General features: G+C 39.8%; 1 protein-coding gene across 1 annotated transcript; it reads right to left on the bottom strand.

Annotated features, from left to right (window-relative positions):
- Positions 1-3,733: 3,733 nt before the first annotated feature.
- Positions 3,734-5,214, bottom strand: LOC140925510 (vesicular inhibitory amino acid transporter-like). Its single transcript, XM_073375453.1, has one exon. The coding sequence runs from the start codon at positions 5,212-5,214 to the stop codon at positions 3,862-3,864; it is 1,353 nt and encodes a 450-aa protein (XP_073231554.1). The 3' UTR covers positions 3,734-3,861.
- Positions 5,215-18,943: the final 13,729 nt, after the last annotated feature.

The following is an 18,943-nucleotide window of genomic DNA, read 5'->3' on the forward strand; positions in this document are numbered from 1 at the left end:
AATAGGAAGAATGTTCGTCAATTCTCGGAGAGAGGCTGGCCAACACAAAGAGGTCTCCTGTATAATATGAACACCTATCTGATATGTGACTCTTCACATTGGAGATCGGTGCGACGGGCTGCGGCAGCTTCGCTTCGTCACAGAAACCCGCCGAAATCACTGTTCTTATGTGGAAACAGTAGCCCTATACTGTATGGTTTCTTGGCGGCGCCAAAGCTATCCGACATGGTGTGACAATATCCTTAGCTTAGAGTCTAAGCGCAGGTTATCAATCAGATCAAACAAATGGACACTGACAAACTGTACTTCAGTAAAGCCACGTGATGAACTGAACGATACAGCGTTGCTCGTTCGTTAGTGTTTTGACCTTTTTCTTCCATCGAGTAAACAAAAGTTGCAATAGACGCTCGGGCACGAAATCAGAAAGAACTTCTCAATGGCAATATTTCAAAACTCTAAGATCTTTTTTCATTTTCATGTTTATTACTGTGTAGCGTGAAATGGGAATGCTAATTAGGAGGATTCGTTTTTTGTCATATTTAATAGTCGTGAATTGTACGAACGCCCCTCTAAAAGGAGTTATGCTTGTGTCCAGTTTTCTTTCGAAGCTAGATTAAATTAACTTGTTCTTCTTTTTCTGGATAAATTTTATTTAAAAAAGCTGATAAATCGTCAGTTGAACAGGAAGGTAGCCGACAGCCAAAATCATGCAACTTTCGAATTTCGTCGGTTCGTGACTCTAGCAGCTTCTTTTGATCTTTGGACTCGATCGCTTGGTGCAAATTATTTTTGAGAACTAGGCATGACTGTTCATCATTTGGGCGTTTTTTTTAGGTCAGTGAAAGGTATTCAGTGAAGGATGATTAATTTTTGGTGAATTTGGGTGTTTTTGAAAGAAAACACCGCTAAGGATTCAATTCGTAAAGAGCAAGAAATTATGCAGACCCCGCCAAATATGGAAAACCAAGAGAGAATTTGGGAAAACTCAGACCCACCAAAAAAATCTGACTAGAAAACTCAGACAAACACCTTTAAGCGGTGTTTACACTCACCGCTCACAATTTTAATTAGCTGGAAGTATTGCTTTTGTCACACAGCCTGCGATAATAAGGTAACTAGGCCCTCAACGATGCCAAATGAACCCGGCATTACTCTATCGCCACATGTAAGAGAATCCAAGACAGTGTCGGATTCTCGATCCAGTGACTGGATTCCGGAACTCCTTGAGCTGCATTCAGGATTCCAAAGCCCAGCAATCCGGATACCACTTTCAAAACTTTCACTGATTCCAAAATCCAGATTCCCTCACATGGGGTCGGTTTTAGGTCTTTTAAGGTCTCTGAGGGCCTAGCTCTCTGAGGCAATCAAACCCCAAAATGTACACGCTAATCTGGTAGCCAGATCTCCCACGCATTTCCTTTTTCAGAACTGCAACACAACACAACGTCTGATTATGCAAACAAAAATAATGGAGGATTAGCGAATCACTTCACTCAGTGAATTAAAAACAATGTAACACAAGAACTCCAGAATAGCCTTTAAAAGAAGTAATAAAAGTTGTTGTGTTATATTATATGTGTGGTGTTGCAGATATCTTGCTATGCTTTATGGGAACGATTTGTATCGTGTGACCTAGATATTTGACACTCCCAGAAAATGTAAGGCCCAGCTAGACTCCAACCAAGGGGCTTTCTTGGCATTACAAAATAAGTATTGGTGCTTTGACCTCCAAGTGAGTTAGTAGTTAACAGTTAGGGTTAGGAGTGGCCTCGGGTTGAGGTTTTCGCATCAAAAAGTCACGTGACAAGTATTTTCATCCACACTGTAACACTTTAGGGTGACCAGCTATACGCTGCTGTTTATGTTGAATCAGAGAATATTTCGCTCTTAGTCTTTAATTTCAAAAGTCGCCACCCCTCTTACTTCGTGTTTTGCGCTTTGGCTTAACATGGAGCTCTGCGGGGCTTGTAACAACTAGCCTCTCTATCCATAGTTATTAGAGGAGACTGGTTATGAAAAGCGGCAAAAATCAATGATAAAAACAACAGTGCTGCAGTTTATGTTGGAAGCACCCTGAAAGTGCACAATCCTTGGTTTTCTGTTGGCAAATTGTTACGGAATAAATTAATGCAACGTTTTTATTGGTCAATACAATCAAAATGTTAGGAATTCTTTTGAACGTTGTGCACTTTCAGGTCCACAAAAACATATAACAAAGGAGTCTGACGGGTTTCATAACCATTCCACTCAATTAACTATCTATGTCCTTATCTTTTGCTTCGGTTGACACAAAATCTCCAGTATTACTCTTACTGTAAATTATCGTTAAATAAATATTATTATTATTCATTCAAAATATTTCCCCGAGTCTGATTGGCTAAAAGCACACGTTTAATTTACCATCACCAGTTACTGATGACCAAATTTGGAAGAAATTTGACTTTAAGGGGGAAATGACGTCAAAAATGCAGCGTTTTCGCAGGTTAAGGCACCCTTAACCGAGACGACCTGGGGACGAGGTTGAGTTGTTTTGGTTGTGAACTTGAAAAAATGGCGGACATTTCACTCGTTTCAAGAGTAAAAACTAGGCGAAAAAATAACTAACAACATGGCACGAACAAAAAGAAGACAACTCGAAGGGCAACATCTGCTATTTGGAGAATATTTGCGGAGCTGGACAAACTTAAACGTACACTATCGAAGATGAACGAACATCGATGGATCGATGGAGGTAAGCATGTTTTAATGAATAATAAAACAGTTATTGAATTCGGCTTTCGTATCATGTGAAGAATTATGGAGATCTCGGAGGGTGTTATCCGCCTCGGCCTACGGCTTAGACGGATAACACCCTCCTCGATCTCCATAATTCTTCATAAGATACTCAGCCTCATTCATTAACTGTTAATTAATTCATAACACTAAATGGTAGATTTTGTAATTATGAAAGCAAACAAACCAACTGCAACTCCCAATTTCCACTTTATATCGCCGTTCGTTTGGCAGCAAAGTCCAAAAAGCCAGTTTTTTTGGCCAAAAATCGTCACCAAAAAGTACACTTTTCGTCGTTGATTTTTAAGGCAGAAAATTAATTTTAAAATCAAAAGTCTACATTTGTACAAGGCCATAACTTGGTATCTAGTTGGAATTTCTTTCCTTGCTGTTTTCGTTGCACATGCTTCAGCCATTTTCTTAGAGCCAGTGTCGCCTTAGCCTACCACGCAGACGTTCTTAGGGGTTCGTCACTCGTTCCTGCGTTCCTGTTAGTGGGGCAGGATCGGGTGACGAACCCCTAAGAACGTCTGCATGGGAGGCTAGTGTCGCCTATCTCAACTTCGCTCGTTCGTGCTCGAAAGGATTCTGGGTGATTGAGTCATACCGTGACCGTAGAACGCTTCCTACTGCCATTTTAAAGATTAAGTGTTGGGCCACCCAGTCCTAACTAGCGATTTGGTTACTTACATAGAAATATTATATAGTTCATTGAGATACTTTCATTTTTAATAATTTTTCCCTGACCCCCGAGTAGCATTCAGTGATGACGATGATGACTATTATTTTTAAATACTTTTATTATAAATATTGTTATCATCATATTGTGCAATTCAACATCATGTTGGTAAGAGCGAATTGTGTAGTCATTGTGCTCGAAAGTCTGTCACTCTTTCGGAAACAACTTTCGATAAGGCAATGCACAGTGAGACGCTTAAAAGCGCTAGGTTTGTTTAGCCTGTCCTGAACAGCATGTGGATAACCAAGTAAACTACTAAATTAATTGCCACGTAGATTTGTCGCGCTTGGGTTGCCAGGTGCTCAGGTGGCATGATGCAAATAGTTAACAGAAGACAGTAAAGCCCTTTTCTAAAACCTGTTTAGTCTTGCCTGAACGAGAGCTTTTACAGAGAAGTAATTTCCCAAAACAGAAAAAGCACTTGAAAATACCAGGACTAAAACATCAGCAAAAATCTGCAATCTGCTGAGTTTGTGGTACTTTACCTTCAAATGCACTAAAAAGGGAATCCAAAACTCGGAAAATACAATCTGAAAAGATCCCACAAGAGCTGCTATAAGCGCGAAGTGTGGCAGAAATATAGCTATCGCCAGTGTGACGACTACCAACGAAACCCGAGTTATAATATTACGTATGGTATTGGAAATATCAGAGGTTAATTCTGAAAAAAAAGTCGATTCGTCGAGAGATTCACATACAGGTCTCAAGCAAAGTATGATTGAGAGTAAGCTGCTAATAACGAGACTTATAGAAGCGGTTATGTTTAGCGGTCCAACGGGAAAATTGGTAAGAATGGCTTCATCTGTCTTGGATCCAAAAGTCAAAAATCCAAAGACTGCAATAATCACTTTAATTACAACTGATGCAGCAAGTGCGGAAGCCAACGCTTTTCCAAAGTCCGATTTATTCTTCATACTTTTTTCTACCGAAGGAATGATCCCGGCCACGCCGTAACTAAGCAAAGTGATCCCCAACGAAATGAAGACTCCTTCGAAGTCCCAAAACAAAAGAGTCCGGGGATCCCAATTCTCTATATTTTTAACGCCATACCATACTGTTAGTGCTGTAGTTAGACCAATGGCGACTATACTAATAGTACTTAGCCATGCAATCTGGGAGTACGATTTCAAAAACATTGTTGGTAGAATAAGCAGTGCAGCGAAGCAGGTCCAGGAAGTTTGCGAGAGGGGTATTGTGGGTAGGGCGTGGGAGGTGAGAGATCCACAGAGAATTAGATAACCGACTGCTGCCAAAACAAAACCAATGTTTTGATTCCACGCGACAATTTTACCTGCATATTTAGGATATATCGCGTCCCCTATCTCCTTCCAAGTTGATCTTACACGAATCTTTCTTTTTTTCTCGTCGTTGTCGTACAAACTCTCGACTAATACTTTTCCCGCGTACCAGGAGATAATTGGCAATAAAAACAGTGATATCACAGTCGTGATTCCACCCTTTTTGATAGAATACGGCAAAGCAAGCAATCCAACCCCTTCGATATAGTTTAACAAGTTCATTGTTGCTTTCCATGTCGAGGATGTCCCTTCAGGGGGAGATGCAGCGCTTTCAGTCTCTATATAGTTCTCACTTGAAACGCTTTCATCATCTGAAGAACTTTCGGCGTCCGAGGACTGCAGTTCCAAGACTGTTTCTTCGTCACTCTCCCTCACCTGTGACAGGTTGCGATAGCCTTGATTCATTTCTTTGTTTATTGCGAAATATCTAAAGGTAAAGTAGAAAAGGTGAGCAATATTTCGTGTAAACCTTAAATAAACCATTTGCATAATTAACAGAATTTATGATGTATATACAGTGGAATTTATGCTTTGGGACACCTCTATTCAAGAGACACCTCCATTCAGGGGACGCAAAATTTGGTCCCCGAAAAATGTTCACGTAATCTTTGTATTTGTTTCCTCTATTGAAGGGACACCTCTATTCATGGGAGAGGGTCTCTTTTTCGATTCTGGATCCCAAAACGCGTATTCAATCTCTATTCAGGGTACACCTTAGCACTCAAATGGAGACTGACCACAAAAATCCTCGATAAGTTTAAGTTTTCAGTAGTCAAAATGGCGACTGGTTTCAAAACATGAACTTATTCAATTAATAAATCGATGTACTGCACTTGTGGGACTTCAACACACAACATCGCAGTGATAAGTTAATCATGATATTTTATACATTATCTAGCTGCTTGAAATAATGGCCGCAGCAGATTCCAAGGTAAAATTTACAAAAGCCCAGCCCAACCTCCATTCAGGGGACACCTATGTTCAGGAAACACTTGCATTTGTCCCGAGGGTGCTGTTGTCGCGAGGCCGACGGTGCCGCCACATGAATAGAATTTCTACTGTATCTATTCCATATTTTCAGCTGACGTGACGACAGCCAAGTTGGTTCTGGAGAACAAAAGCGTGAAATCAAGAGGGTACCACTAGGGCTAGCAGTTAACTGATGATTGGCCTCAAAAACAGTAGTTAACTGATAACCGGCCAAAAATTAGTATTTAACTGATAAATGAAGAGCTGACAGTGAAGTGACGTATATTATATTATTTATACTGAATACGATCGTTGATTGTAAGAAAAACAACAACGTTTTCCAAATAGCATAACCATTTCATGCCATTTATATGTCCTATGGAGCGTTTTCACTCACGTGACCAGCATCTATGCATATTATTGGACAAAAAGAAAGTGTTTACATAAGAAAATAGTTCACCTCCCACAGGACTGGTTTGGAACACCAACATGGCCGCCGTTTCATTGTTTTGGAACACCAATATGAACGCCGGGACGTCATGTAAAAACGCTGATGTAGAAGGTACCAGGGCCATGCCAGGCAAAGTCAGACATAGAGTTGTTTCTAGACAATTTAAAGCCGAATAATTCAGCTTTAATGTTAACAGATTTCTGTGTTCGAAAAATAAAAACATCGTACTCACGGACTCAGAAGATCGTCAAGTTTAAGAGTACAACCCAGAAAACAATGCAGTGACTGTTATCATTGGATCTGGCCAATAAAGAAATTCTTATGGCTCAGAGAAATCCGCATCTTTCGTTCAAGTACATGGAATTTGAACTTAGGAGAAAACATTTTTTAACAGATGCTGCAGTTGTAACTATTACTTGTGAAACAGTTTTATTTCTTAAAACCCTTGGATGTGCCAAAAAAGGTTCGCCTGCGAACAAAGTAACAGACAACCTCGATAAAGTCCGTAGCCAGGTACAAAGATCAGTAGCCAATGTCAAGGAGCGCTGTAAATTGTCACGAGAAACAAATTTTAAAATGGTCCAGAGGGTACCGTTTTCAAGAAAACCCAAGATTTTCTTCACCTTTACGCAACGGGATGAACAGGCTGATAGAAATATCACTTCTTTATATCCCTTGTTCGTTGACCAAGATGAGCCTTTAACAATTCTGACAACACAGGTGGAAAACCTACACGTGGTTTCTCATTTGCTTCATGCACGCAAGCGGCACCCAAGGCACCCAAACAGTGAGTACGGGGTTTTTCGCTCATTTGCTTTTGCTGTTAGCAAAACGCAGGGAAGACGTAATTACGGAAAAACAGAATCGTCAAATACTTTGTTGATAAAATGGAAAACATTCTATGATAGGTTTTAAAATCAGTGATCATAAGAAATAGGAGAAAAGTTGAATTTTAGACTCCCGTAGTAGCGACCACGCCACAAGACAGGTCTTCGTTGTAGGATTTGGCGCAAAAGCCAGCGTAGCTTTTGGGCGTTTTTACTTCCGGTGGCCGTAGCGAGTCCCTACTGAGTGCTTTCTACTACGCCATTTGCTTTTGAGACATAGTATAGAAATTGCTCAAACGAATTACGAAGTGAGCTGCAAGTATTAAACTCACGAAAAGTCGTACTATCCTGTGCCTGCATACTTTAGCCTGTTCCAGGCGTTCAGATAGTGGGGAGCGGTGCGAAGAAAAAAGGAGCGCGAAAAAATAAAATCGACTATCTGAACGCTTGGAACAGGCTAGCATACTTCCATGCCTTTGTCAGCGTTCTCAGCAATGTCTCTCCCAGCGCCGCAAACTGTGACAAAAGAAGATGAACTTGTAACCTGTACGCAGCATGGCGGTTTTGGTCGGGCGCGCAAACAAGCCAAGGCGGGCGAGAGTAGTGCTCCCGCCGCGAGGAGATGTGAAGTTGAGATGAGGAACTGCATAGAGAACTTTCGTCCTCTTTAACAACGAACTGTACATAGCGAAACAACTCAAGATAAAGCGCGATCTTTATCACCATGCCAGTTGTCTATTCTCAGCCAAAGCGTGAAAAAAAAAAATGTAGTTTCAAAAATCGCAGGATGCGTGTGGTCATGCAGGCCTAAATTAAAGAGATTTGATAATCGCTAAACTGTCTAGTGAAGTACGTATGCAACTAGAAATTTCAATTGCATGAGTATTTTTAAATAAGGGGAAACAGGGTCTGCAAGATCGTGATCATGAAGTCGAACATAAATTCAGTGGGAAAACTTGAACAAAATCTGTATAAATTTGGGAATTCACGCACCATTGATAATAGAGAGTAACCATTTGTTCGTGGACTTTTCTGTCTACATCTATTAATTGCGAAAACTATTTTTGACAAAGGTCTACTTTATAAGTACTTACGTATTGCAGGTTTTCAGTTGGTAAGTGAGAAACTGTGACCAGTGTAGTTTCAGCAAGCGTCTTCGTAGACTACAATCAATGAGGGAGAGAGTGGCTCATTTTATAGCTCAATTAAATCATGCTGCGGGCTACGTACAGAGAAGTCATAACGTATGCTAAACGCATTTCACGTTCTGCGAACAAACTGAAAAGAACCGGTAGACTTTAAAGAAAGAAATGGATGACTGCAACTCACAACCTCAATCGGCTTTGTTTCCTTGAACTTAAGAATGCCATGATTTTGAACAAATCGAACATTCGTTTTTAATATAAGAATGTTGTTTTTTCGGCCCTGGCTAAGTTTTCTTATTTTTCTGTCGATTTTAGTCTCAAAATATTCTTAATACTAAAAAATAACTTATGGATTTTCCGCTTTAGAATGTCTTGGGGTTTCAATTAACAGTGTTCTTGTCGTTTAGTGAAAGAAATAATTTTATACGGCTGAGTTAAAAACATAAATTGTATTGTATTTATAGATTTTCAAACACAACATTCCTTTTCAGGCCAGGCTTCATTCTTAAAATATGCTAATATAAAGAGTGTATCAAGCATTTCTGCAAAAGAACTCTATTAGCCCATGCCATGGCTGTAAATAAAGTGTCATCGTTCAAGAAAAAGTTTGATATTTTCTTGCTGCTGTGATCTGTGAACTGTTAAATTATTCACCTCCTCGTATCCTTTGTAATACTTGAAACTTGATAAATTTACTTTTTTTTCTGCTTTAAAAACCGTTTACCAAGCGTACTGAATAGGAAGAAAGACTGTCCGACAATTCTCGGAGAAAGGCTGGCCAACACGAAGAGGTTTCCTATATAATATGAACACCTATCTGATATGTGACTCTTTACTTTGGAGATCGGTGCGCCGGGCGGCGTTGCTTCGCTTCGTTACAGAAACCCGCCGAAATCATCGTTCTTATATGTGAACAGTAGCCCTATACTGTATGGTTTGGTGGCGGCGCCAAAGCTATCCGACATGATGTGACAATATACTTAGCTTAGAGTCTAAGCGCAGGTTATCAATCAGATACTGACAAACTGCACTTCAGTAACGCCACGTGATGGACTGAATGATAAAGTGTTGCTCGTTCATTAGTGTTTTGACCTCTTTCTTTCATGGAGTAAAAAAAAGTTGCAATTGACGTTCGGGCGCGAAATAAGAAAGAAATTCTCAATGGCAATATTTCAAAACACTAAGATCTTTTTCCACTTTCATGTTTATTACCGTGAAGCGTGAAATGGGAATGCTAATTACCGTGATTTGTTATTTGTCATATTTAATAGAAAGAAGGCGCCTGAATTGTACGAAGGCCCCTCTAAAAGAAGTTATGCTTGTATCCAGTTTTCTTTCGAACGTGGCTTAAATTAACTTGTTCTTCTTTTTCTGGATAACTTTTACTAAAAACTGATAAATCGTCAGTTGAACAGGAAGCGAACCGTCAGCCAAAATCATGCATTTTTCGAATTTCGTCGGTTTGTGACTCCAGCAGCTTCTTTTGATCTTTGGACTCGACCGCTTGGTGCAATTTATTTTTGAGAACTAGGCATGACTATTCATCATTTGGGCCTTTTGTATGGCCAGTGAAGGGCATTCGTGAGGGATGATTAATTTTCGGTGAATTTGGGTGTTTTTGAAAGTAAAAACCGCAAACGATTCAATTCGTAAGGAGCAAGAAATTATGCAGACCCCGCCAAATGTGGAAAACTCAGACCACCCCAAAAAAATTCTGACTAGAAAACTCACTCAAACACCTTTAAGCCGCGGTGTTTACCCTCACCACTCACAATTTTAATTAGCTGGAGGTATTGCTTTTGTTACACAGCCTGGGATAATAAGGTAACTAGGCCCTCAACCATGCCAAATGCACCCGGGATGACTCTATCGCCCCATGTAAGAGAATCCAAGGCAGTGTTGGATTCTGGATTCCACGCCGTGGATTCTGGATCCAGTGACTGGATTCCGGAACTCCTTGAGCTGAATTCAGGATTCCAAAGCCCAGCAATCCGGATACCACATTCAAAACTTTCACGGATTCCAAAATCCAGATTCCCTCACATGGGGTCAGTTTTAGGTCCTTTAAGGTCTCTGAGGGCTTCTCTGAGGCAATCAAACCCCAAACTGTATACGCTAATCTGGTACCCAGATCTCCCACGCATTTCTTTTTTTAGAAATGCAACACAACACAACGTCTGATTATGCCAAAAATAATGGAGAATTAGCGACTCACTTGACTCAGAGAATTAAAAACAATGTGACGCAAGAACTCCAGAATAGCCTTGAAAAGAAGTAATAAAAGTTGTTGTATTGTATTATATGTGTGGTGTTGCAGAGTATTGCTATGCTTTATGCGAACGATTTGTATCGCGTGACCTAGATATTTGACACTTCCAGAAAATGTAAGGCCCAGCTAGGCTCTAACCAAGGGACTTTCCTTGGATTACAAAATAGGTATTGGTGCTTTGACCTCCAAGTGAGTTAGTAGTTAACAGTTAGGGTTAGGAGTGACCTCGGGTTGAGGTTTGCGCTTCAAAAAGTCACATGACAAGTATTTTAACCCACACTGCAACACTTTAGGGTCCGCTGCTGCTTATGTTGAATTAAGAATATTTCGCTCTTAGTCTTTAATTTCAAAATTCGCCACCCCTATTACTTCGTGTTTTGCGCCTTGGCCTAACATGAAGCTCTGCGGGGCTTATAACAACTAGCCTCCCTATCTAAGTCCTTATCTTTTGCTTCGGTTGACACAAAACTTTCTATTATTACTCTTACTGTAAATTATCGTTAGTTTGCAGAGTTTGCCGGCAATATCTTAATGTAAAATTACGGGCAAAAAGCAATTTAAATTAACCCTTCAAAGCCTAACAGCGCATAAAACCTCTCACCGCATTATATATGCTTAAAAAATACTGTACATGCGTTACCCATTTGCTTCTTGTCTTACTTTAGTTATAACCTTTTGAACATTTATTCATAACACTAAATGGTAGATTTTGTAATTATGAAAGGCTTGATCGACAAGAGGCTGCAGACAATAGTTAAAAGAGTGAAAAGACAGGAAAGCGCTTTTCTAAAAACTGTTCAAGCCTGCCTGAATGAGACCCTTTATAGAGAAGTAAATGCCCAAAACAGAGCACGCACTTGTAAAGACCAGGAGTGTAACATCAGCACAAATCCGTAGTCTGCTGAGTTCGTGGTACTTTGCCTTCAAATGTACCAGTAAAGGAATCCAAAACCCGGAAAATACAGTCTGAAAAGATCCCATAAGAGCTGCTATGAGCGCGAAGTGTGGCAGAAAAATAGCTATCGCCAATGTGATGACTACCAAGGAAACCCGAATTATAATATTACGTATGGTATTGGAAATATCAGAAGTTATTTCTGAAAAAAACGTCGATTCGTCGAGGGATTCACATACAGGTCTCAAGCAAAGTATGATTGAGAGTAAGCTGCTGATAACGAGACTTATAGAAGCGGTTATATTTAGCGGTCCAACGGGAAAATTGTTAACAATGGCTTCATCTGTCTTGGATCCAAAAGTCAAAAATCCAAAGACTGCAATAATCAGTTTAATTACAACTGATACAGCAAATGCCGAAGCCAACGCTTTTCCAAAGTCCGATTTATTCTTCATACTTTTTTCTACCGAAGGAATGATCTCTGCCACGCCGTAACTAGACAAAGCGATCCCCAACGAAATGAAGACTCCTTCGAAGTCCCAAAACAAGAGGGTACTGGGATTCCAATTCTCTATATTTTTAACGCCATACCATACTGTTAGTGCTGTAGTTAGACCAATGGCGACTATACTGATAGTACTTAGCCATGCAATCTGGGAGTACGATTTCAAAAACATTGTTGGTAGAATAAGCAGTGCAGCAAAGCAGGTCCAGGACGTTTGCGAGAGGGGTACTGTTGGTAGGGCGTGGGAGGTGAGAGATCCACAGAGAATAAGGTAATTCACTGCTACAAAAACAAAACGAAAGGTTAGAGTCCCGGCGACAATTTTACCTGCATATTTAGGATATATCGCGTCCCCGATCTCTTTCCAAGTTGATCTTACACGAATCTTTCCTTTTTTCTCGTCGCTGTCGTACAAACTGTCGGCTAACACTTTTCCCGCATACCAGTAATTAATTGGCAGTAAAGACAGTTAATATAACAGCCGTGATTCCACCCTTTTTGATAGAATAGGGCAAGGCAAGCAATGCAACCCCTTCGATGAAGTTTATCAAATTCATTGTTGCTTTCCATGTCGAGCATGTGCCTTCAGGAGATGCGGCGCTTTCAGTCTTTATATCGTTCTCGCTTGAAACGCTTTCGTCAGCTGAAGAACTTTCGGCGCCCGAGGACTGCAGTTCTAAGACTGTTTCTTCGTCACTATCAATCACTTGTGACAGGTTGCGATAGCCTTGTTTCATTTCTTTGTTTATTGTGAAATATCTAAAAGAAAAATAGAAAAGGTGAGCAATTTTTCGTGTAAACCTTTAATAAACCATTTGCATAATTAACAGAATTTATGATGTATATCAAAGTGGAACCTATCCTTTGGGACACCTTTATTCAAGAGACACCTCCTTTCAGGGGACACAAAATTTGGTGCCCGAAAAATGTTCACGTAATCTTTGTATTTGTTTCCTCTATTAAAGGGACACCTCTATTCATGAGAGAGGGTCTCTTTTTCGATTCTGGATCCCAAAACCCGGATTTAACCTCCATTCAGGGTACACCTTAGCACTCAAAAGGTGACTGACCACAAAAAGCCTTGATAAGTTTAAGTTTTCAGTAGTCACAATGGCGACTGCTTTCAAAACATGAACTTATTCACTTAATAAATCGATGTACTGCACTTGTGGGACTTCAACACACAATGAAGAAATTATCTAGCTGCTTGAAATAACAGCCGCAGCAGATTCCAAGGTAAATTATACAAATGCCCAGCCCAACCTCCATTCTTGGGACACCTCTGTTCAAGGAACAATTGCATTTGTCCCAAGAGTGTCCAATGAATAGAGTTTCTATTGTATCTATATAATATAATCTATATAAATATTCCATATTTTCAGCTGACGTCACGACAGCCAAGTTGGTTCTGGAGAACAAAAGCGTGAAACCAAGAGGGTACCACTAGGGCTAGCAGTTAACTGATGATTGGCCTCAAAAACAGTAGTGACTGATAACTGGCCAAAAATTAGTATTTAACTGATAAATGCAATGAAGAGCTATTAGTCAAGTGACATATATTATATTAATTACACTGAATACAATCGTTCATGATTGTAATAAAAACAACAACGTTTTCCAAATAGCGAAACCATTTCGTGCCATTTATCTGTCATATGGAGCGTTTTCACTCACGTGACCAGCATCTATGCATATTATTGGAACAAAAGAAAGCGTTTACATAAGAAAATAATTCAACTCTCGCAGGACTGGTTTGAAACACCAACATGGCCGCCGTTTCATTGTTTTGGAACGCTAATATGAAAGCCGTGACGACATGTAAAAACGCTCTACTTGTAAAAGCTACCAGGGCCGTGCCAGGCAAAGTCAGACATAGAGTTGTTTCTAGACAATTTAACGCCGAATAATTCAGCTTTAGTGTTAACAGACTTCTGTGTTCGAAAAATAAACACATCGTTTTCACGGACTCAGAAGATCGTCAAGTTTAAGAGTACCACCCAGAGAAAAAAGCTGTGACTGTTATCATTGGATCTGGCCAATAAAGAAATTCTGATGGCTCAGAGAAATCAGCATCTTTCATTCAAGTACACGGAATTTGTACTTAGGAGACAACATTTTTTAACTCATGTTGCCGTTGTAACTATTAATTCTGAAACAGTTTCTTTTCTTAAAACCCTTGGACGTGCCAAAAAGGGTATGCCTGCGAACAAGGTAACAGAAAACGTCGATAAAGTCCGTGGCCAGGTACAAAGATCAATAGCCAATGTAAAGGAGCGCTTTAAATTGTCACGAGAAACAAATTTTAAAATGGTCCAGAGGGTACTGTTTTCAAGAAAACCCAAGATTTTCTTCTCCTTTACGCAACGGGATGAACAGGCTGATAGAAATATCACTTCTTTATATCCTATATCGGGCGAAGTACAAAAAAATATTCGCGCAAGGGAAAATTAAATGAAAAAAAATTCATGCACGCCAATTAAACTTAAAAAATATTCATGCCATGTCCTAAAAAAAAATCATACAAGGAATTTGATAACGAAAAAAAATTCCTGCGGCTCGAAAATTCCCCTCCCCCACCATAACTTTTCTAATGGTCCGTCCCTAATGCGTTTGAGCCATAGTATAGGAATTGCTCAAACGAACTACTACGAAAAGTCGTACTATCCCGTGCCTACATACTTCCATGCCTTTGTCAGCGTTCTCAGCAACGTCTCTCCCAGCGCTACAAACTGTGACAAAAGAAGATGAACTTGTAACCTGCACGCAGCATGGCGGTTTTGGTCGAACGCGCAAAGAAGCCAAGGCGGGCGAGAGCAGTGCTCGCGCCGCGAGGACTATGAAGTTGAGATGAGGAACAGCATAGAGAACTTTCGTCCTGTTTGACAACGAATTGTAAGAAGCGAAACAACTCAAGACAAAGCGCAATCTTTATCACCATGCCAGTTGTCGAATCTCAGCGAAAGCGTGAAAAAAAAATATGCCGTTTCAAAAATCTCAGGATTCGTGTTGTCATGCAGGCCTGGATTAAAGAGCTTCGGTAATCGCTAAGCTGTCCAATGAAGTGCGTATGCAAGTAGAAAATTCAATTGCATGAGTATTTAAGTCTTTTGGCTTTTACAAAGGGGAAACAAACGAACATAAACAAACAAAATCTGTATAAATTTGGGAATTCACGCACAATTGATAATAGAGAGTCGCCATTTGTCCTTGGACTTTTCTATCTACGTCTATTAATTGCGAAAACTATTTTTGAGAAAGGTCTACTTTCTAAGTACTTACGTATTGCAGGTTCTGAGTTGGTAAGTGAGAAACTGACAAGAGTAGTTGCAGCAAGCGTCTTCGTAGACTACAATCAATGAGGGAGAGAGTGGCTCATTTTATAGCACGATTAAATCATGCTGCGGGCAAAAGAGAAGTGATAACGTATGCTAAACGCATTTCACGTTCTGCGAACAAACTGAAAAGAACCGGTAGACTTTAAAGAAAGAAATGGATGAGTGCAACTCAAAACCTCAATCGGCTTTGTTTTCTTGACTTAAGAATGCCTATTTTGAACAAATCTAACATTCCTTTTTAATATAAGAATATTTAATGTTGTTTTTCCGGCCCTGGCTGAGTTTTTCTTATTTTTCTGTCGATTTTAGGCTATGATTTATTATTTTTAAAAAATATTCTTAATACTAAACAATAACTTATGGAGTTTCCGCTTTAGAATGTCTTGGGGTTTGAATTAAGAGTGTTCTTGCCGTTTAGTGAAAGGTATAATTTTATACGGTTGAGTTAAAAACATAAATTGTATTGTATTTATAGATTTTCAAACACAAAATGGATTCCTTTTCAGGCCAGGCTTCATTCTTAAAATATTCTAATATAAAGAGTGTATCAAGCATTTCTGCAAAGGAACTCTATTAGCCTATGCCTGGCTTTAAATAAAGTGCCATCGTTCAAGAGAAATTTTTAATATTTTCTAGCTGCTGTGATTTGTGGGCTGTGAAATTATTCACCTTTTCGTATCCTTTGTAATAATTGAAACTTGTTAAATTTTCTTTTTTACTACTGTAAAAACCGTTTACCATGCGTAAAATAGGAAGAAAGAATGTCCGACAATTTTGAAAAGTAGCCCTATACTGTTTGATTTTGTGGCGGCGCCAAAGCTATCCGACATGGTGTGAACATATCCTCAGCTTAGAGTGTAAGCGGAGTTTAAGCGCAGGTTATCAATCCGATCAAACAAATACGTGACGAACTGAACGATACAGCGTTGCTCGTTCATTAGAGTTTTGACCTTTTTCTTCCATGGAGGAAAAAAAAGTTGCAAGTGACGCTTGGGCGTGAAATAAGAAAGAAACTCTCAATGGCAATATTTCAAAACACTAAGATTTTTTTTCACTTTCATGTTTATAAGGGACCGATCGTTTATTACGTCCCGGGGGGGAGGGGGCGGCGGTGGTTTTCAGAAAAGTGTGGTGTATGAAAACTGTACCCCCCCTAAAATAATTTCATATGAAAATTGTACCCCCCCCCCCCCCCCTTGGCGATAAGAATTTTTAAAGTGCACCCCCCAACCTTTCCTAGACCAAGTTTTAAGATGACTCGATTTTCTCTCTTTCTTTGGACATCGACTTCATATTAAAGCTAGATGGGCTTCTGGTAGTCTGGTTAGGTAAAAATAGTTGATAGGGTCCTGGGGCAAGCTTGGTCAGGCTTGGTTACATAGCATTCAAAATGGCGGCTACCAAAGCAAGTAAAGATGCAGGTCACGTGGGGCTCAGCAGCTGGCGGCATGAGAAACGGTGTGAAGTCAGAGAAAAGTCAACGAAGGGAAAGTATTTTAGATCTTCACTCGAGTGTCGTGATAATAATGAAATTTTGTTATTGCTGGAGTCTATTCTGCAGAGCTCAAAGCAAGGGACGCAGACGAATTGTACAGTTCGAGGTCTGAGAGCAGTGCAAGAACAATAATTCTGTGCGGGTAGAATTTTGTAGCCGACAAAGAGTCGTCAGCGCGACTTTTTTGAGCTTTTTTGTTTACTAATGAAGGAAAAGTGTTTTTTGTTTTTGTTTCAATTATTATATGTTTTAACAACTACAACATATAATGTCAATCCTTTGTCTTAAAATTTCGACCCCCCTCACACTTTGTATATTTTCAAAATTAACCCTTTTCAAAAATTGTACCCCCCCTCCCGAAACCACCCCCCCCCCCCACCTCTGGGACGTAATAAACGATCGGTCCCTTACTGTTTAGCGTGAAATGGGAAAATGGGAATGCTAATCAGCGTGATTCGTTATTTGTCATATTTAATAGTGGTGAATTGTACGAAGGCCCCTCTAAAAGGAGTTAAGCTTGTGTCCAGTTTTCTTTCGATCCTAGATTAAATTAACTTGTTCTTCTTTTTCTGGATAAGTTTTTTAAAAAACTGATAAATCGTCAGTTGAACAGGAAGCGAACCGACAGCCAAAATCATGCATCTTTCGAAATTCGTCGGTTCGTTACTCTGGCAGCTTCTTTTGATCTTTGGACTCGATCGCTTGGTGCAATTTATTTTTGAGAACTAGGCATGACTATTCATCATTTGGGCCTTTTTTTAGGTCAGTGAAAAGTATTCAGTGAAAGATCATTAATTTTCGGTGAATTTGGGTGTTTTTGAAAGAAAAAACCGCAAAGGATTAAATTCGTAAAGACTAAGAAATTATGCAGACCCGCCAAATGTGGAAAACTCAGACCCCCCAAAAAAATCTGACTAGAAAACTAAGACAAACACCTTTAAGCGGTGTTTACCCTCACCGCTCACAGCCTAGATAATAAGGTAACAAGGCCCTCAACCATGCCAAATGCACCCAACATGACTCTATTGCCCCATGTAAGAGAATCCAAGACAGTCTTGGATTCTGGATTCCACGCCGTGGATTCTGGATCCAGTGACTGGATTCCGGAACCTCTTTGAGCTGCATTAAGGATTCCAAAGCCCAGCAATCCGGATACCACATTCAAAACTTTCACGGATTCCAAAATCCAGATTCCCTCACATGGGGTCAGTTTTAGGTCGTTTAAGGTCTCTGAGGGCTTCTCTGAGGCAATCAAACCCCAAAATGTACACGCTAATCTGGTACCCAGATCTCCAACGCATTTCCTTTTTCAGAACTGCAACACAACACAACGTCTGATTATGCAAAAAACAATGGAGAATTAGCGAATCACTTGACTCAGAGAATTAAAAACAATGTGACACAAGAACTCCAGAATAGCCTTGAAAAGAAGTAATAAAAGTTGTTGTATTGTATTATATGTGTGGTGTTGCAGATATCTTGCTATGCTTTATGGGAACGACTTGTATCGCGTGACCTAGATATTTGACACTCCCAGAAAATGTAAGGCCCAGCTAGACTCCAACCAAGGGGCTTTCTTGGCATTACATAATAAGTATTGGTGCTTTGACCTCCAAGTGAGTTAGTAGTTAACAGTTAGGGTTAGGAGTGGCCTCGGGTTGGGGTTTCACCTCAAAAAGTCACGTAACAAGTATTTTCATCCACACTGCAACGCTTCAGGGTGACTAGCTATACGCTGCTGTTTATGTTGAATTTAGAATATTTCGCTCTTAGTCTTTAATTTCATAAGTCGCCACCCCTCTTACTTCGTGTTTTGCACCTTGGCTTAACATTTAGCTCTGCGAGGCTTGTAAGAACTAGCCTCCCTATCTAAGTTCTTATCTTTTGCGTCGGTTGACACAAACCTTTCCAGTATTACTCTTACTGTAAATTATCGTTCGTTTGCAGAGTTTGCAATATCTTAATGTCAAAGCAATTTAGATAATTAACCCTTTGAAGCCCAGCGAACACCGCATAAAACCTTTCACCGCATGTATGCGTAAAAAAACTGTACATGCGTTACCTATTTGCTTCTTGTCTTACTTTAATTATAACCTTTTAAACATTTATTCATAACACTAAATGGTAGATTCTGTAATTATGAAAGTAAACAAACTAACTGCAACTCGCAATTTCCACTTTATATCGCCGTTCGTTTGGTAGCAAAGTCCAAAAAGCCAGTTTTTTGGCCTAAAATCATCCCC

Source organism: Porites lutea, chromosome 2 (genome assembly GCF_958299795.1).
Source record: "Porites lutea chromosome 2, jaPorLute2.1, whole genome shotgun sequence".
In the NCBI taxonomy this organism is placed as follows: Eukaryota; Metazoa; Cnidaria; class Anthozoa; order Scleractinia; family Poritidae; genus Porites; species Porites lutea.

Bases quoted from the DNA above. Each gene is read 5' to 3' on its own strand.
- LOC140925510 (XM_073375453.1), bottom strand. From the start codon at position 5,214: ATGAATCAAGGCTATCGCAACCTGTCACAGGTGAGGGAGAGTGACGAA.